This window comes from Haliaeetus leucocephalus, unplaced genomic scaffold, assembly GCF_000737465.1.
Source record: "Haliaeetus leucocephalus isolate CR32 unplaced genomic scaffold, Haliaeetus_leucocephalus-4.0 Scaffold144, whole genome shotgun sequence".
Lineage (NCBI taxonomy): Eukaryota > Metazoa > Chordata > Aves > Accipitriformes > Accipitridae > Haliaeetus > Haliaeetus leucocephalus.
In genome coordinates this window covers 550,614-570,159 of record NW_010972580.1, presented here as the reverse complement: position 1 = coordinate 570,159, position 19,546 = coordinate 550,614, and the positions used below count along the sequence as shown (strand labels likewise).

At 42.7% G+C, this 19,546-nt stretch overlaps 1 protein-coding gene across 1 annotated transcript; it reads left to right on the top strand.

Annotated features, from left to right (window-relative positions):
- The first annotated feature begins 554 nt into the window (after positions 1-554).
- On the top strand, positions 555-19,219 carry MAP3K14 (mitogen-activated protein kinase kinase kinase 14). The gene is made up of 15 exons (XM_010561328.1): positions 555-822; positions 1,397-1,466; positions 3,348-3,558; positions 3,686-4,294; positions 5,360-5,497; positions 7,700-7,829; positions 8,560-8,691; positions 9,138-9,242; positions 9,957-10,120; positions 10,503-10,653; positions 11,286-11,636; positions 12,795-12,901; positions 14,296-14,440; positions 15,001-15,101; positions 15,994-19,219. The coding sequence occupies exons 1-15, from the start codon at positions 570-572 to the stop codon at positions 16,156-16,158; spliced, it is 2,832 nt and encodes a 943-aa protein (XP_010559630.1). The 5' UTR covers positions 555-569; the 3' UTR covers positions 16,159-19,219.
- Positions 19,220-19,546: the final 327 nt, after the last annotated feature.

The window sequence follows — 19,546 nt, the reverse complement described above, 5'->3', positions numbered from 1 at the left end:
TCATTGGAAGGAAAACTGAGAAATGGATTTGAGGGTGACCGAGTACAAGGAAGAAAGCAATTAGCAGGATTTTATGGCCGGTTTATGCGGTGTGAGAGCACAATGTAATTTCTCCTAGGTGTACTCTAGGAGAAAATATTTTGTGTCTTCTCTTTTTTTCTTTTTTTGGGGGTGAATATTTTTCCTGTTTAGAGATAGAAGGCTTCCCTCTTCTATATGGTTTCACTGTTTGTATTTAAGCTGATGGAAATAGCTTAAATATACCAAGAAATAAATTTCCCTTTGAAACCTGTGTGGGCTCTTATTTTTAGTGCTGAGAATAACATTGATTATTCAGATCTTCAGTGGTACAAGTCAGGGATGGAGAGCTGGCAGTCTTGGGTTCTTTTTCAGCTCCATGCTCAGAGGTTGGGTAGGACCTTTATTTGGTTTAAATTATTTAGTAATCTGATGCCTTCAGCAGCGTCCTGTTTCTCATGAACTTAAAGCCACTTCTGCCTGCAAAGTATTTTGACAAGTGTTTTGCTTTGGTTTTTTGTTCTTACTCAGTGACTCTCTGAACCTGTGAAATGGCAGTAATGGGAATTACGTGCCAAGGAGCTCCTGATCCAGCCATCAAGCACAAGAAGGAGCTCACAGCTACCAAGGGGCTGAATGAGACAGTGAGTGAAAAGCAGAGCAGTGTTTGCAAAGTAGAAGATTCAAAGAAGGTCATCTTTCACAGTCAGTGGAAAATCCTGAATGATGTAATCACCAAAGGAACAGCAAAAGAAGAAACAGAAGGAGGCTGTGCATCAATTTCTATTATTGCCCAAGCAGAATGTAAGTAGCAGGGTAGTCTGCTCTTCATTGAGAAAAAGGAATGTGTAATGCAGTATGAGATTTCACTCGCTTTGCACTCCTGGAGAGCTGAGACGAAATCTATTTGTAATCCCAAGTGGGGTGGAGTTGGTGACACATCCCAGTCTCTATTTAGGAAGCTCGTGAAATCTCCTAACAATGTGGCAGCATCCAATGAATAAAGCATAAATAACAGAACAGCATAAGGCCATTGCACCTAGCTGCTTCGACTATAAATCTGTGTCCTGCTGGGTCATCTGTTCTTGGCTGACTTCTGAAAGATGTTTTAAAAGAGGGGAGAAAAAGAGAAGAAAAACAAAATAAAGCTGTCAGGTGGGAAAGAGCTGGGGGATCAGGAGATCACAGTGCTGGGAAGCTATCTAATGCTAGGGGAGGAATTACGTATTGTGGGTGATGTGGCACAACTGTGTGGTGGTTTGTCTGGATCACTGTTTGATTTAGCAAGTTGGTAGAGTTGTTTTTTAGTCCAGTTGTTACCAGAAGAGACTTTGCCTGATATTGAAGACATGTGATGATCCTGTTTTCTTTCACACAGGTGAAAACAGTCAGGAGTTCAGCCCCACTTTATCAGAGAGATCCTTTATTGCTCATAGTAAGCGTTACAGGTGAGAGACCTCTTAACACGAATACCCGCCTTCACCGTTGTGCGTGCTGACTTGCTCCAAATCACCCTGGCTCTGTGTGCTTACAATATTTTTTCCAAAAGCACTCCTCTTTGAATTAGCTTTTCTGTCTGAGGCTTGAGAAGAGTGCGTCTTCCCCCAGACATCTTCCTCAAAAGTTTTCTGTATTAGGAGAAAATATAAGTTTAAGCAGAAACCACTTGAAACACCTTGCATTGTCATATTGTCAATGCCTGCTGATTTACAGGCCCTCGTAGTCTTCTGCTTCTATTTCTGGGTTGTCAAACTTATTTTTAAATGACTGAGTGATTTTTTGAGGTTCATGGGCTTGAAGTAGAAGGATCCAAGGGAAAATTTTCAGTCTTTTTTTTAACTGAACTGTCCTGATGCTTTTGAAACCTTGTTACACCATCCTCTTTGAAAAGTTGTGGGAAACTTAGGCTGCTGCTAGAAGTAGTCCTGAGAAAAAGGAACTGCTTTGTTTCTGGGGAGGATAAACAGAAGGGGAGGAGAGAAGAACCTTTGCTTAACAACAGTATCAGCAACAGAAATAGAGTTGTGAAGAGAAGCTGAAAGCGGTAAAGGGAGAGTAACATTTGTGATAGAAAAATGGAAACCTAGGACTTGCTTTTCTGAAGTCATCTGGGAGCAAGCCGCTTTTTCTTCATGAAGAATATATGCCCTTTTGGGGCACATACTGGAGCTTTATTAAGTGCTGGAGCTTTATCAAGCAGATCCAGCACTCTGCAGTGGGTGACTAGAATATAGAATTAGGTGCTGCCTGTTTTCTGGCAGCTTTCAGACACTGAATCTGGCCTTGTGAGGTATATGGTTTGACATTGCCCACTGACTTTATGACGTTTTCCCATGAACCAACTCAAGAAATGCAGAGTGAACCATTTCTTAGGGGGTTTATGTGAAATGCATGCCAGCTATGTGTTCAGATTCAAGGCAATGTGGTAATGCCATCACCTAGAACTCTGCTTATTGGATTTTTTAGCACTCAGTGGTGCGCTGAAACAGGAAAAGATGGGAGAGAGCAATGCTGGCTGTGATCTGCATCACTGTTCAGTAAAGACAGATGGTATACTGCATGGATCAACAGAACAATTATGATTTCTTCATTTGAAGATGAAATATCCTGTTTTCTCTTACAACTTGATTTTTAAAAAATCTAACTTCTATGATTGGTACTGAGTAAATGCAGGCAAATGTTCCTCTTGAGAGTTGTATCTATTTGTACAGACCCCCAGTTGGTGTGCTGGCCGGTGCTGTTTTGTATATGTATGCATTCCGAGAAATCATACTGTAGTATTGAGCTTTAAATGCCAGAACATTTTGGCTTTTTGAAGCTGTTTTATTTAAGTGCACTTAGTCATCCCTTTTCATCGGTGCAAAGCCTATTTTTCTTTCAAATAGAGCAGACGTTTATATTATGAGCACTTTTATTAATTTAAAAAAATTTTTAAATAGATTGCATTTATACATAATCTCTGTGTTCACTATAAATCATAGACCCAAACTGTCTGAAAGCAACCTGGAGACATTCAGTGCTTTTCCCTCTACTTTGACGTCTAGTCTTGCTGTTTCTTGCAGAATTTGCAAATACTGGGAGACTTAATGCTTTGCTTCCCCCCTCTGTATTTCTTTCTTACAATGCCAGATATACTACCATGCCTTGATATTGAAGTTACAAATGCTACGTATTAGAAGGCAAGAAGTTATGTTACCGTTCTCTATTCTTTAAATCCCAGGAGGCAGAATTGCTAATTCTCATTCTTGTTCTGTGGGTCATAGTTGTTAACTGGAGGTGTGCTTTCACTGTCAGATCTAAGAGACTTCATGCATTTTGGTTTCTAATAGCCGGTCAGACAGTCTCGATCAAATCCCTAACAATGTGGCCCATGCAACGGAGGGGAAGATGGCACCTACCTGTTGGAGAGGGAGGCATCGTGGTAAGACGAAAAAGAAACGTCACAAGAAAAGATCCAAGCTGAAAATACAAACAGTGCCTGCTCACAGACGAGGTCCCAGAACTCCAGAACAAGAGAGCTGCACCCCAATTCCCGTCCAGGTGAGAATCCTTAAACCTTCCTTTTGTACTGGTGGGACCCCTGCAAACTCCTAACAATTCTTGGTTGAATTTTGGGTGGCTATATTGAGGTTCCTGCTCAGCTGTTTTGTTTTGTTTTATTTTCTAGGAGGATGAATCACACCAAAATATTCTTTACAGAAATAATTTTTGGGTTTCAGAATTTAACAAAGACTTGGTCTATGATCCGCTGCCGTTTGAGAAACCTGAGAAAGTTCTGTCCATGGGCAAACTCCATTCACCAAGGAGCCAATACAAAACAGAACTGCACAAGTTGATAAGCCCTATTCAGTGCCTTAATCATGTTTGGAAACGGCACTATCAGAGGGACAGTGTTCCACAGCCTGAAACTCTCCATCCTTTTCCCTACAACATAATACCCCCTCATTTCCCACATCTGGACAGTCCTCTCCATGCCATGAAACGTAATGCTCTGGAGACGTACTTCCACGCTGATCTCAACTATCAAGACAGTGAGCATCGCTTATCTGGCCTAAACTTAGAATATAGTTTCCCCAAATGTGTCAACCAGTCCATGAAGACCAGTTCGGACAAGATTTCTGTGGAAGAATACTTGGTAGATGCTTTGAAGGGGAGTGTGAGTCTCGGGGAACCACAAAATTTAGCCAGCCTAGCCAAGACATGGAGAGGAGGTGGTCTGGACCCAAAGGAACAATTTCATGAAGCAGATGAAAATGAAGGCGTGCTACTTAATGAGGTGATCTTCTGACGCTACGCACTAGTGTCATGGAGGGCAGAGTTTCTCCTGGGCATCAGAAGAGAGATAATCTGCATCCATGTGCTAGCTTCTGTAACAAGACTGCATTTTTTGAATGGTTCTTCATACAGTTGAAGACTGCCAGTTAAAGATGTGGTTCTGTTTTTTGAAGGATATAAAGCACTGTCTTAGATTAGTGGCTCTAATTTGTTCACCCATTCACAAAATGTGCATGCTTGTCTATGAGAAACATTTCTGTGCTTAGTCAGTTCTTCAAACATGTCTTCTCCATTTGTCTGTGAAAGAACCCTGTCCATTCAGGTGAACAGGCTGCAATATTTTATTGGCTATAAATGACCTGGACTGTGACACAGACAGAAACCAGGGACATGTGGATCGTGAAGGTGCAAAAAGCACATCTGCTGCCTCTGGTAGGAAGCCAGCAACTCGCACATTGTCCCTTGCCAAATGCAGGGCTTGGGCATAGCAAATGCATGTAAATCTTAGAGGCATGATTCATTTCTTCTGAATTCAGTTCTCTCTTGCCGCCTTAAACTCCTCTTCGAGGACTCTTCCCTGGAATCATTGTCACCCTGTCAGTATTGTTGGTGGAGTTCAGGGTGTCACTTACCTGCCTGAATGTGTTCACACTGAGACCTAAGGCACAGTCTCAGTCTACTTACTATAAAAAAGGTTTAGCTCACACATAGATGTCTACATTTAGTCATGTGAATCTTGTTTTGTTGGTAGAATTTAGCTTCGTAGGGAGCTAATTCCTGCATGTGTAGGGAATAGTTTAGAGCTCCAAAGCTATCCAAATACTGGTGGCTTTTCTTTACAATGGGGTGCACTCATTTAGATCAAACAGAGCCCACAGAAATCAAGTAGGTCCTCCTGTATGGTTTCATCTCAAGCTTGTGACAGAAGTAATTTTGTACAGGGATTTTTAGAGAGGTGCAGTGATATCTATTATTGTGCTTTTTCTGAAAATGTTGGTCTCTGTGGAACTCAACAGTTAAGTGTTTCTTTCCTTGCTTCATCTTGTTTTCTGATTTTAACTTCCAGAAACTAAAGCCAGTGGATTATGAGTACCGAGAAGAGGTTCATTGGACCAAGTGTCACGGTTCTTTGGGCATTGGCTCTTTTGGAGAAGTATACAAAATAGAGGATAAACAGACAGGATTTCAGTGTGCTGCCAAAAAGGTAATTATGTGTGAGAAAAGCGGGGGGTTCCTGACACAAGAAGGCATAAGGAGAAAAAGTCTTCTCTTTCCAGCTACCATGGACTGTAGGTACCTTATTGTACAGTCACAGTGAAACGCTGCTGTGGTTATGTCCAAGGAAAAACTTCAAGGTGATGGCATGAAGAGAAGAAGCAGACAGAGAACCTGTATGTGCACAGGGGGTCAAGCTTAGCAGCCAGAAATAGTTTAATTTGGCCTTCAAAGCATGCTACAAGGGATCTTGGGGTTTGTGCTGAGACAAGCCAAGAGAGTAGAGATTTCAGAAAGACTGTAAGAGTGTTCCTAGTGACTGCAGGGGGGAAATGGCTGTGTGGGTTGTCTGCTTATCTAACTATTCTCATCTTAAAACACGTCTAATGTAAATGGTGATATGGCAGGTGTTTCTCTGTTGAAAAAGGAATAAAGAAAGAAAAAAATAAGGCAGTTGGTAGGCACTTAAAACAGAGAGAGCTTTCATCTCTTCAGGAGTGTCATATGCAATAGTGGCACATTGCAATGAAGTGATTCTGTTACAGATGCAGCAAAGGATGTGTATTTTTCCAGAAATTGGTGTAATAATCTATTGTACACCAAGATATGCCATGGTCATACGATGTATGAAGCATGTGGAACATAACTTGAATCAGGGTATTGATTTGATAGGCAGCCGTGGAGGGGGTCTCGGGGGTGAAGGCAGAGTGATAATGCAAGTAGATTATGAGAATGTAAACTATTTTGTTTGAACTTAACACTTGAATGGTTTCATCACCTCTGTGAACTGATGTTTCTCACATTACTCCAATAGAAAACTTCAACAAGTGTGTGGGAAGCGTTTGTCTTGAGTACAAAAATATTATATGCAAAAAGAATTGGAACTTGCATTTTTCAATCTAAAATGTTTGCTTTTTCATGTTTACATTGGTCTCAACTTGATGTATTGCCTGTGGAAGGATGTAAGTGGCAAGACTAAGCCAGCTTGTCCAGTTTTTTAGCCATTTCATTTGCCAGCTGTATAGAACCAAACATATTTAAGCATGTAAGAAAATTATTTCCTATTCTGCACGCTCACATTTTAGATGTGGAATTTTGTGGCAACATGACCAGCTTGTTTTCTGATATGATGTAACTACTTAAATTTATTATCCATTTTGCAAATACACAGTCTTAGGAGAAATAGCTGTTGCTCGTGGGGTGTATTTTCAGGAAGGAGGAGTGCTACTGCTGAAAAGAAAGACATGAGAGCAGGAGAAGATGAATTCTTTCAAAATGTCAACTTTTTTTTTTTCCTCATTACTGGAGGATTTCAAAGGATACTTCTGTAGATCAGAAATACATCTTCTCAGACCAAACTCTTAAACCAGTGAGTTCTAATGTGCAAGTTGAACACTTCACTATGATGTATTTCATTTTACATCAGTAACTGTCTAGAATTACTGTCTGTCTGGGTTAGAAGGGGACTACCTGACCTTCTTTCACCATACTTGGTGTTGTAAGCACCTGCTCTCCAAATTCTTGAGATTAAAGAAAACTAGCTATAGCTGGATTGCTGACAGTGAAGAAACGTGATACATGCTTTTCCCACCAGAATCTTAATGACTCATGTTTTCCTTCTGGTCTTTAGCAAGTTCTTGTTTTATTTTGTTTGGCTGAACTTGGTGAATAGAGTTTTTCTTTAAGCAGTTTTCCGTGCAGGCTGAGTACCACCTAAAAAGGTGGTGTTGTTGATCACTTCTTGTGGCCATATTTCATATTCCCTCTTGTTTTGGGGGAGTTTTATTTTTGTCAAGTACTGTGCCATCCTTAGATGTTTTTTTTTTCTTCTTTCATGAAAGCAGAATGCTTAAGTTGTCAGTATTATCTTTTTAACTGAGACAGAAATTACCTTTCTCCTGAAGGTTACCAGTAGTCAGCCATACACCAGAGGTATTGCAACCAGGCATCTTTTTTGACAAATCTTAACTTTACTCAGACACTGAGGATTTAAGGATTCTCATCGTCCTTGTTCAGAACCATTCTGAGTGTTCCCACTTATCTCTGTACCCATTGATTTCTGTTAATGAAGGTTATCCTTGTGCCTCTGCTGCTAAACAGTGCAGGATACTCTGACTCAAGCATTAGGGAGGGATGATTCTGTTGGGATTCATCACAAAATTTGTTCACTGCTTCTTCTTTGTTTCTCTAGGTACAAGTTGAACACTTCCGTGCAGAGGAGTTAACGACATGTGCTGCAATAACAAGTCCTAAAGTTGTCCCCTTGTATGGAGCTGTGAAGGAAGGACCTTGGGTGACCATCTTCATGAAGCTGATGGAGGGTGAGAAAGGGACAACCACAATGGAAGCAGCATTGTAACTGTTGAATGGAGTGGACATTGATCTCCAGTTCCTCCTGCCCCAATTTTAAATCTGTTAATTCTTTGGTGTATCCAGAGTGTTCCTAGCGTTTAATTCCTGAGTGGGTTGGGATAGGTATTGTAAACCCTGCTGGTGTGTAGCAATGGTGTTTCTTGGGGGGAATTGTTTCCAGTCCTGCCTTATTCCAGTTCAAGATGTGTATCTCTTGAAGAGCAGCTGCAAATTCTCACTAAAACACACAGCTGCTGCTGGTTTTTACTTTCATGTTTATTTGCATGGCATCATGTAGGGCACATTGTACTGGAACAGGGGATACTGTATCAGCAAACCTAGATGCTTCCATTGCCTGATGCTCCTTTTTCCAGCCAGGACCATGGAAAACACAGCCTGTGAGGAATCAAGCTGGTGATCAGTAGCACCTAGAAGTGTCTGATATGATCACAGAGTGGTTGCTTTTGATACAAAGCAACACCATTAAACGGACACTAAGCAAAAGCTTCATGAAAGAGGCCAGTTTCTGTGGGCAGTAAGAACTCTGGGAATAAACAAAAGGAACAGACCCATGTGTGGAAGATAAGGGCTGTCAGACCTGGCAGTTCTCATTTCTTCATCAGAAACAGCGAGGAAGGCTCATGATGCTGGGAAGAATTTAAAGATAAGCTAACATGAACTCTCTGGATTCCTTTCTAGGTGGCTCACTAGGTCAGCTAATTAAACAGAGTGGATGCCTGCCAGAGGACAGAGCCCTCAGTTATTTGGGCCAGGCACTAGAGGGCTTAGAGTATCTTCACGCTCAAAACATTCTCCATGGAGATGTAAAAGGTAGGGTGGTACTTAAGGTACCTTGTTCTTCCCTTTTTCTTAAAAGAGGCAGGCAGCTTGGAGATTAAGTTACTGAGTGGTAAAAGGTTATTTACTAGATTTTCAGCTCTACATTTGAGATTAGAACTTAACTTGGTTCTAAACGGCTGGGCATATCATATTTGTCACCTCTTTTGTTCTGTCATCCGGTGGGTCTGATGGACTGTTTGCCCAGGCTGCCCGCCCACGCTGCCCAACCACTGGGGTAGAGGAATCTCCGGGCAGATAACTGGTAGCTTATAAGTAGAGATAATTCTAGTTGTGTACTTGCTTAAGCCAGTGACACTCCGTAGGAGTAATAGACCTTGGCTGGGGCTCCAAAAGCTGTAGTTCTGTGGGCTTTTGACTTTCATCTCAGTAACCATAATACAAAGGAGACTGACTAATTAAAAACTTCTCATTGCCAGCGGAAAATGTGCTCTTGTCTGATGATGGAAGCAGGGCTCTTCTGTGTGACTTTGGTCACTCTGCTCACCTTCATCCAGACGGCCTGGGAAAGTGCTTGGTCACAGGTAAGGATTTTCTGCTGCGATTCTAAAGAATTGCCCTACTGACTCATTCTTCCTTTTGAGCATTTACATATGGCTAATTTGCAAGCAACTGTATTTTCCAGACTTAACATTGCTCATAGTGTCACGTTTATTGATATTACTGTGATGTATCCCACTGACAGCTAAAATGAACTTAAGTTTGGAAGGTGGTCCTTATCTCCCAGTCTAGAAGGCTGTTGTATTTTTTGTAAGATTATGTCAGCATACTACATTCAGTGTTTTATCCCTGCAAGAAACCACATCAAAACTTAAAAATGTAACTCTGACTTGCCATGTAACCTCACTAAACAGCTTGGGAAGAATCCTGACCTCCACAGAAGCAAAATTGCTCACTGTCTATTGGGCAGTTAAACTTTACAGTGCTTTTTAGTGCAGCTGTTGAAAGAGAAGGATATGTTTTATACTGCCGAGCTCACCAATGGAGGGTCATGTTTTACCTCCCACATTTGCTGGAAAGGGGAGCTTAATACCTATTCTGTGTATAAGGGATGAGAGTGATAAGGAGATGTAGCCTTTGAACAGCTTATAAGAGCACGTGATGCTGATTTTTGGGTTAAGGTGACTTGTTTCTCACTTTAACTGAAAAGACAAGGAGGCTGCCTTACACTTCCCAGCAGTTGCATTGGAGCAATTCTCTAGTTTATGTGCAGTGAGTTTTCATTTGAATGGTTTTAGGGAACTATGTGCCTGGCACGGAGACTCATATGGCTCCAGAGGTGGTCATGGGAAAGCGTTGTGACTCCAAAGTGGATGTCTGGAGCAGTTGCTGTATGATGCTACATATGCTTAATGGGTGCCACCCTTGGACACAGTATTATAATCACCCGCTCTGTCTAAAGGTAAGTGACCCAACACATCTCTAGTAAAAGGTATGTAAGCCTGCAAAATCTCATTATACCTAGCTAGAGAGCAGTCATTTCAGGAAGGCTGGCTGAGAGCCGGCTGGTCATCTAAGATGACGCCAACCTTGCTTTGGAAGCTGATCATTTCTTATGCCTCTTAGACTGCTGTGTATTACACATGCTGGGGCTGTTTCTTTCGTATCCTGCTCATGACTTGGGTGTGACTTTTTAGCCATTCAGCTGTAATAAAATTACTGCTCAGGTCTCTCATTTAATGCTGTAATTTCAGTTGGAAACGCTCTCAGGGTGGGAAGAACCTTTCTGAAATCAAATGGAGCCTCTCTGGTCTAACCTCTTTCACTTCCTGTTTGTTACACAGATAGCTAAAGAGCCACCTCCTCTGAGGGAAATTCCACCTTCCTGCAACCCTCTCACTGCTGAGATTATTAAAATGGGTCTGGAGAAAGAGCCTCTTCACAGAGCATCTGCGTCTGAACTGAAAACTAAGACCAGTGTCGCACTTGAAGAAGGTAGAAATGTCCTGTATCTAAAGCTTGTTATCTGTACTGGTAAAGTGGCCACTTGCTAGTTATGTCAGAGTGGTCCCATGGGAAATATCAGTATGTTTTACTGTTCAATATATCATTTGCACAGGCTTCAGCATTGATGTATATTTTTGGGTTGATAGCTTTTGCCCGCAGCCAGGTGTTTCTCACCCAAATAAATTAAAATTTCCTGTGTGCTGTCATATGCTCTTTCTTCCTTCTCTGCTTGAAGTAGACGATGTTGTGCTTTTTGTGGGTTTATTAAAGTGTGTGCTGTGGCTGGGCTTATACTCAGCTGAAGTATCACCTGCATCTAGTGAGCTGGAGCCTCGTATGCAGCAGAACTGAATGCAGAGGTTTACTGCATCCTGAACTGTAACTCATACTTGCAGTCCAGTCTTGCCTTTAAGACTATCCATAATTTATTTCAACTTAATCCTGCTGAAACGTTCTGTAATACAGCAAGAATTTGTAGAGGTGATCTGGTTTTGTCTTTTGAAGAAGCTGGGCCTTTTACAGCAAGATACAGTTCGGAAACTCTTTATTGTGAAGGAAAACTTTTACCGCTTTTTTTTTTTTTTTTTTTGATAATGTTTGTATGCTTTTTGGTTTTGTAGTGGGAGGTGTGACAAGCCCCTGGAAAGGTGAATACAGAGAGCCTAGACATTTATCTTTGAACAAAGAAAACAATCCACAGACGTCCCTGTCCCCCACAGTAAGCCCAGTTTCTGAGACTGGTTCTGACTCAAAATTGGCAGTCAAAGTTTCTTGTGTGAGCCCAGTCCTACCACCACCATCTCTGGAGCAAACAGAGGAGGTCGAGGGAGCCCCTTGGAACGTGTGCAAGGAGTTATCTGAGACGTGGGATCCTCCACCTCTCTCCTCAACTCCTCTCCCCCTGAAGAGCTGCAGCCACGTGGAGAGAGCAACAACCATTTCAGAACAAGAGCTTCAGCAGCTGGAAATAGGTAAGCAACGGGCTATGTAGGGAATTCAGCTTTTTGCTTGAGAGCGTGATAAAAATACAGCTGCTTTCTTTTGGCCTCTTGACAGTTATTTCTGTTTTTTGAGCTTGGATGTTATTTTGTTCATAGTTCCTCTCTCGTTACATTAGTTGCTCAGCCTTCCTTTAAATTACCAATTAACCAATTAAATATGCCACAATGGTAGTGATCAGGATTTCCTTCCACTCTCTGAACAACGGAGGGAACTTCTGTGAGAGGTGCAGAAACCTCTCAGAAAACAGCCAGTTTCAGACTTGTGCTTATACGCACTGTATAAACAATGTCTGCAATTCCAACTTCATCTGAAATCTTAGGTTTTCAGACATAATTCTTCTAATGAAGGGATAAGCCTATTGGATGAGAGATATCAAAACACTATAGTTAAAATCAGTCTGCAGCTGTTTTGTTCTGGGCATTGGAAAACCAATAGCCACCAGCCAACAAATTTGATTACCAGCAGCAATCCAGAATTTGAAAACCAGCAGTAAATTTAGCGTGAAAATCAGTAAAGTAATAGTCCAGTTCCATTGCCCCAGTATAACTCAACCTTTCACTTTTTTTATCCCATATTTTCTAGTCTTGGTAAATGAATTGAAAACTTAAGGCTAGGAAAAAAAGTGTCTTGAAATGTAACTGTTGTCACAGAACTGAAGAATGGCATTTGAGGGGTTGCTGAGGGCCAGCTTTCTTCTCAAATGGCTTTGGATCTTCAGCAGCCTTGTAAGATCTGGATATTATCGGTGCAAGTTGCTGCAAGAGTCAAGTACATGAATTTGACCTTTCCCTGGGTATAATGTGGATGGATCTAGAGTGAAGACTGATAGGTGACATAATAGGCAAGAACTGGGAAATTCTGGCTGCTAGTCCTGTCCCTGGCAGTTTGCATGTCATTGCACAATTCATCTGTCCTTTCTGGCTCAGTTTCCCTATTTTCACAGTGGTGGCCATAGCCTCTACATAGCAGAGAAATTGTGTGTCATGTGTTTTGCAGACACTAACATCAGTGTTCATTAGATAATGCTGAAGAAGCTTTCTGTATTAATTGCAGTAACTGTGATTAGTGCAGGGAGGCATGAAAGGAATCACTGGAAATGTCTTCCTTCTCTTTCCTTTTGCTTGCAGAACTGTTTTTGAACAGCCTTTCACAGCCTTACTCTCTGGAAGAGCAAGAACAAATGCTTTCATGTCTCAGCATCGACAGCCCGTTTGTGTCAGATGCCAGTGAGAAGGTGAGTATAAATGGATGCTAGCCCTGTTATTGTGGGTGGGTGGGGGTGGCAGGGTAACCACCTCTGGGAAACTGGAAGCTGTGACCAATGGACATTTGGAGTTTCTCACGTTTGTTGCTGCTTTTTGACACCCAGTTTGCTGGAGAGTACCTTGGGAAGAAATCTTTGTTCTTGGACAGTGGGGTATTTAGGATTGTAGTTGTTCTTTAGTTTACTATCCAGCATGGATCCCTTTCCTCCAGTTGCTCTCCTGTGCTGTATACTCACAGTAAGCATCAAGTGTGTGGATATGGAAAATCTCAGTGGCCTTGACCCTCTCTATGTCAAGAAGAAAGGAAGTGAAGAAGCAGTGATGACCACAGGAGCTGTACCAAGCTGGACCAAACAGCTGTGCAGGCTAGGGTCTTCTTACTGTACTAATGGGCACTAAAGGGATGTTTAGGGAAAGATCAGAAGAAAACGGCAGAAGGATAGAGACCCTAATCTTGGATATTCACTCCCAGCCTATGGATCTGTTCTCCATCAGCTTCTTTTAACCCATTCATACTAATGACTTACATAGTCTAAAGTACTGAAATACTAAGTTTAATTAATTTTGTTTGCTCTATCTCTGGTGTTCATAAAGCAGGGAATACCAGTGAGAAACACTGAATAAGCCTTGTTGAACCAGGGAAGAACGTAAGCCCTTCAGTCATTGTTGTCAAAGACATGGAGTGCAAAGTTGTGTAGCCTGCCATCTACAGGAGTCATTTCTGACTGTGATCATCTTTGTTTCCTATTTCTGTTCCTCTTCTCAGCCTTCTAATGCTTTTCAAGGAGGATTGAGCAGAGTTCTGTAGAATAGTTCAGCTGTTGATAGAGCATGGTGTGCATTGTGGGATGTGACTTTGCTTTTTTTTTTTTTTCCCTGATACCTAAACCTAATGTTTAATGTGACTTTTGATTGGTACTTACCACTATGCTGATGTTGTCAGATTGACCTTCTATGACTCTAAGATAGGATAGACCTTTCCAAGCAATACAGCAATGTAGGGTCCATAGTTGTTTATGTATGGTTAACTGTTTTTCCTGTGTGTTTCTTGTCACTTACTGACATTAGAATTTTATCTGCTGCTTTATTCTCCTGACACTCAGTAGGACAAAACACTCTTTTCTCATCCAACTCTTCAGGTGATTATTGATTTGACTATTGAGAATATCTTATTATGTCTGCAAACTGTTGCATTGCTATTCATCCCCTTTTCTGGATGGCAGGTAAATGTTGAATAACTGGAGGCCCAGCCTTATATCCCTGTGGATTTCTACTTTTTTCTTCCTGAGGTTATTTTAATGTTTATCTCATGCAAGCTCATTTTCTTTAGGAGCCTTTGACAAACTTGTGCTTACTTCTGCAGAACTCCATGAAGGCTTCTCATAGCTTGAGGGACACTATGAGCTCTGGGATTCATTCCTGGAACAGCCAGGCAGATGGACAGAGCTTCAGTTGGAACAACCTGCTGAACCGCAGTCGGCACACAGACACTCCCAGCTATTTCAACGGTGAGTCTGAATTTCTAAAGTTTGGATAAATGGTCAGGTGTAATTTTCTCAGTATCTAGAGGGTCTGGGATATGGAGCCTTTGAGCTCTTCTTATCCTTCAGTTGCTGTGTCAGCACAGACCCTCCTAAAAGCATATGGGTTTTCAAGAGGCCAAGTCTGCCCCAGTTGTAGATGGGTGGAAGGCACCTGAGTCTGTATAGTCTAGTAAAAGCCAGAGAAGTTCCTGGGTGCACAGAGTCTGGTTCAGCCTTGCCTTGTGCAACTGCCATGTGCAAGTATATATGCTTTATAACCGTAAATGTCTACAAAATAATTTTGAGGGCATGTTGTGCAAATCAGTACATGTCTTCAGCTGCTTTCTTGCTAAATCCAGCTCTGCTCTGTGAGTCATTGTTGTCTTTCACTGAGCATGGAGGCTTGAAGACCTACATAAATTAAGTGCTTAATGTCAAAAATGAGTTCTTCTGATGTATGTGCCTTGCTAGTCAATTTTTCTGTGTTGGACTGCGAAGTCGTCATACCTACAGCAGAAGTTAATGACTTCTGTTGCACATTTCAGGAGTGAAAATCCAGATCCAATTGCTAAGTGGAGAAAATCTACACATCAGGGATTTCCATAGGACAAAGGTGGGAGACATTGCCACTGGGATAAGCAGCCAGGTGAGACACAAAGCTGGGAGTTAAGTACAGCATTTTGTCTGAGAAGCAATTTCTTCCATAATGCAGCCTCATAATGCCTTAAAACCAGTGACCCAGAAGGCCATTCAAGGATCTTAATAACACGTTTAGTAACATAACTTCAGTGCTACTGTTATGAGTGCGATACCAGAAGATATTTTCTGAATCATAAGCCATTGCTAATTGTCATAGGGACCTCCATCTTAGAAAGTACCTGTGTTGCAGCTTAAAAATCCTTCTCCTAGACGATAAAGATAAATTCTTTCCCCTCTCCCTAAAGAAGAACCACTATATGACTTTTTCATCAAGAACAGTAATATCAGCTAAGGGAAACGGGCTGTTTGGCTGTGATGCTTCTAACTTGTTTGGTTGGAGGACATATTGGCAGACTCCAGTGAACCTCACTGTGGGCCTCTTTGACAGTCCCTGAAAGAAACTCCTGATTGTTTGTGGGATTGTGACTCATCTGAGTATAAAAATGTGGTGATCGTCTCTAAACAAAGAGTTTGCGGAAGACCAGAAAATGTTTTAGTGGTGTTGGTTCTCTTTGGTGTACTATGTTCTCTTGGACATCACAAAGCAAAATATCACTAGCCTGCAGAGGAATTCACACTGCTCAAACATAGGCAGTTCAGGAACCACCATCAATGGTCAAAAACTTGGGTGAGGCAATTCGTCAGCAGGGTGAATGCTACCTAGTCCAGTTTCTGAGGTACTTTCTTATGAGAGAAGGTTAGGATGTTCCTGCCAAGCACAAGCCTCTCTCCAGGAGCTTTTCTTGGGTTGGGAAGCTATTTGCTGGGTTTGATAGAGTGATACTATGTTCTGAAAGAAACTTGAAGTGCCACTCAGATCTGTTTGTTCTGCTTCACAGATACCAGTCCCTGCTTTCAGTCTGGTTACTAAAGAAGGCCAGCCAGTTCACTACGACATGGAGGTCCCCGACTCTGGTATTGAGCTGCAGTGCACCCTTGCCCCTGACTGCAGCGTCAGCTGGACATGGCGAGTCAAACACGGTCAGCTGGAGAACAGGCCATGAAGCTGTTCCTGTTTTGGAGGTTTTTACCTTGTTGAAAGAAGGAATTGCAAAAGCTTCCAACCACCCCCGCCGTGGAGCACCAAGTGCAGTTGCTGGTGTTTTGTGCTGAAGTAGGATAGCAGTTCAGCAGCTCACTGCTCTCGGGCCTCACTTCTGTTGTCTGTTCTGATCCAGTTCCAAGACATGTCCTGAGCTTAGGTGTTCCCCAGAACAGTGGGAATTACTTGTTTTGGGTGTGAGTGTTAGGTTGAGCTTGAGAATGGTGGGTGGAAATTCCTGCTTTTCAGAGGAATGCGATTGTGCTTTTCAGGAGAATAGGGGATTGGATGAGAACTCCTGTTTCTCAGCCTCCGAGGTGAAGCCGGTAGTTGCTGGGCTTGCCCGAAGGAGGAGGTTGAGTATCTTCAGTGCAGCTGTGGTTGGTTGTGCCGAGGGGAGCTGGCTAACTTCCTTCTAGCTGGAGGAAAAACTTAACGTTTCTGTAGGCTTTGAGTAGCATCATCTCTACCTCAAGCCTTTTGCATGGGGAAAATCGACAGCAGTAACTAGCTGGGTTCTTGGTTTCACCTCCCACCCTTCCCCGCAGACACTTCCTTCTTGAATCAGAAAAGAACTTTGTTCCCAGAAAGAGCTTTGCTTGCAGCTCTCATCTTCAGGTCGTCTCCCCAACTTAGGAGCTGGTGCTCTCTCTCCCTGGTGTGGCTGCCAACACTGTCTGGCAGGTAGGGCAGGAGGAGGGTATGATATTCCTTGGTGGGCAGGGTGGAGGGGTTGTGTTCCTCCATCCTGTTTCCACCACTGACTTGGGACTTCATGTGAACTGTCCCATCCAGGCAGCTCCCCCTGGAGGGGGAAGGGACAGTGGCTCAATCAGCTCAGACAAGGTCTGAATTTTGCTGAAGCGTTTATAAAAAAAATCTCACTCCCAGCTATCAATCCGGCCAGCTGCTCAGCCCCTCCGTGGGAGGTCAGTGCCCCAGTTCTGTGTGGTGTGTTAGCTCAGCTTGTCTTTGCTAGCACTTAGGGACTGGCACGAGGCTTCGTACTGCTCCCCTTATGTCAAAATGTGTTAATGGAGTGGGATGGGCAGCTGGGCCCAGAATGCCTTAAGCTTTGAACTTTTTTTTACTGATTTGTGAATTGTTTGGAGTATACTGAAACTGCATGGATCAAATTCAGATGGGCAGATGCTGCTAGCCCGTCTGTAACTCAGAACAAAACCAGCGGGAGGTGTAAGCTATGAGTGTACTTGTTCAGGACTGCTCAAAGTCCTTGCACACCTGGAAATCACAGTCACTTGACGGTGTGCTGTGGCTCTTTCAGAGTGCTGTAACTGCAGTGGCCTCTGAGCAGGGGCTATCTACATCCAGGCTGAATGGAGAAATGGCTCCCAAGGTAGGCACTGCTGGATCCATGCTGGTTCTGGGGGACACAACGGGGCAGGAATGTTGGCAGTTTCCTCAGGTGAAGTTCACTTAGAAAATAGCTGGGAAAAGTTATAGTCTGGGCCTCCCTTTCTGAGGACCAATGCTTCTTAAGCAACTGATACTCTTTCCCTCTGGTCTCCCAGAACATCGGCTGGTTTTGATAGACTAGGCAGTGACATCCCTAATCAGAAGACAAAAGTTGTGATGTACTAAAAAAGTGGAACTCTTGAAGAAAAATTAAGCCTGTCACCACTATGGGTATAGTTTTTATAGCACTTTTTGTTCTAAAGCACTTAATACGTTGTCCAAAATAGGCACCTAATTATATCTGAAATGCCACATTAAGAGTCTTTTTAGTAAACAATTAACACATTACGCACATGTCTTCCAGGAAGGAGTGGGGGGAATGGGTAGGTTGGCTCGATTTCTTTTTTCAGGTGCTGTAAACTACTAAGAATTGTAAGCTCTAGAGCAGGAGGGATCAAAATGCCTCTCCAGGGTTCCTAGGAGCTCCCAAGCACATGTTCAGTGCACCAACCAAACTCCCCACACCTGGCACCCTTCCTAGGCTTCCTCTGAGGGGGGGAGGAGAAAAACAGAAAAACCTGTTGGTTGTTTCTAAGAAGAGTCTGTTGGTGATGTGTCAATATGACGCATCACTGTTGGTGATGTGTCAATACGAAAGCATGGTCTGTTCCCTTCCCAAAGGCTGCATCTCGTGGCTTTCGCTGTTGTCTGCAAAATGCTTCGATGTACAGGTGTACGGTTTTGTACATTGGTGTTAGACTCAAGTTCTGCCGAGCAGTAGGGCAGGATGCAGCAGCCCTCTGTTTACAGGACTTCAGAGCTTTACACTTCATCTATAGCATTAACGTTAATCTCAGGCCACCTACACAAATGGGTGAAAGGCAGTAAACCCTTGCGAACCCAGAATGTCTTTGTTGGGTAGATGGAGATGTCCATGTTCTCCTGTACTCTCACACCAGCATTAGCCAGTATCTCCATCCTGTTCGTTTCGTCCAAAACCTTCAGTCCTATTTTGCTGCCACCTCAAGTGAGAAAGTGAGGCTGCAGATTTCCACCTAACAAATCTTTTACGTGACAACCGGCCAGACAAGCAGGCTGTGGTGTCAGCAGTCCCTGCCGGATGGGAAAGACGCTTCAGCTAATACCACAAACCACTGGTGCTTTCTTACTGTCCTGAAATGTGGTTCTTCTCTCAAGAGTATCTCTAGGGTTTTCATGGTTTTGCTACTTACCAGCTTGGGATCTCCTTGGCTCTCTCCTGCTGCCAGGACAGTTTCCTCTTAATTTGGCTGGCCGTTTTTGCTGTGACAGGCATAAACAGTCCAGCTTCCAGATCAAGACTGGCTGTGCAATACTGACAGAAGAGAAAGTCAGGAAAGCTTTTTGTTATCCATGTTAAAATTTGGCTGAAACTGTGTATAATAACGTAATTAGTCTTTAGGACAGAACCCCAGTTCAGGGTAGGGAGGACAAATAGCAGTAGGAGTGATAAACACAGATGGCTCTTGTCTTGTAGGTCCTTCTGAAAGTCTGGCAAAATCACTGTTGGCAAAGCAATATGAAGCTAATAATCTCTTTGGGATGGGCAGTACTGGTGTCGGTGAAGGCAATGGAACGACTAGCTTGTATTGAACGAATGACACTTTATAAAACTGTGATTTCTTGAAATTAACATATTTGACCTGCATTTTCACAGGGAAAAAAATAAAGCTGGAAAAAAAGTTTCTTCATTCTCATTGCTAGTGGTTTGGTACGTTGTCCCAGAGAACAAGACAGTGGTGCTGAAAAAGACATATTCCAAGGAGGGAAGCCTGGTCTGATTAAACTCCGCTATATATTACCCTTGTTTGGGGGATGCACGGAGAAGTCGTTTCTGGGTATGATGAGGCAGCAATAACTTTCATGGATCTAAGCACAGGATTTGCTAAATATAC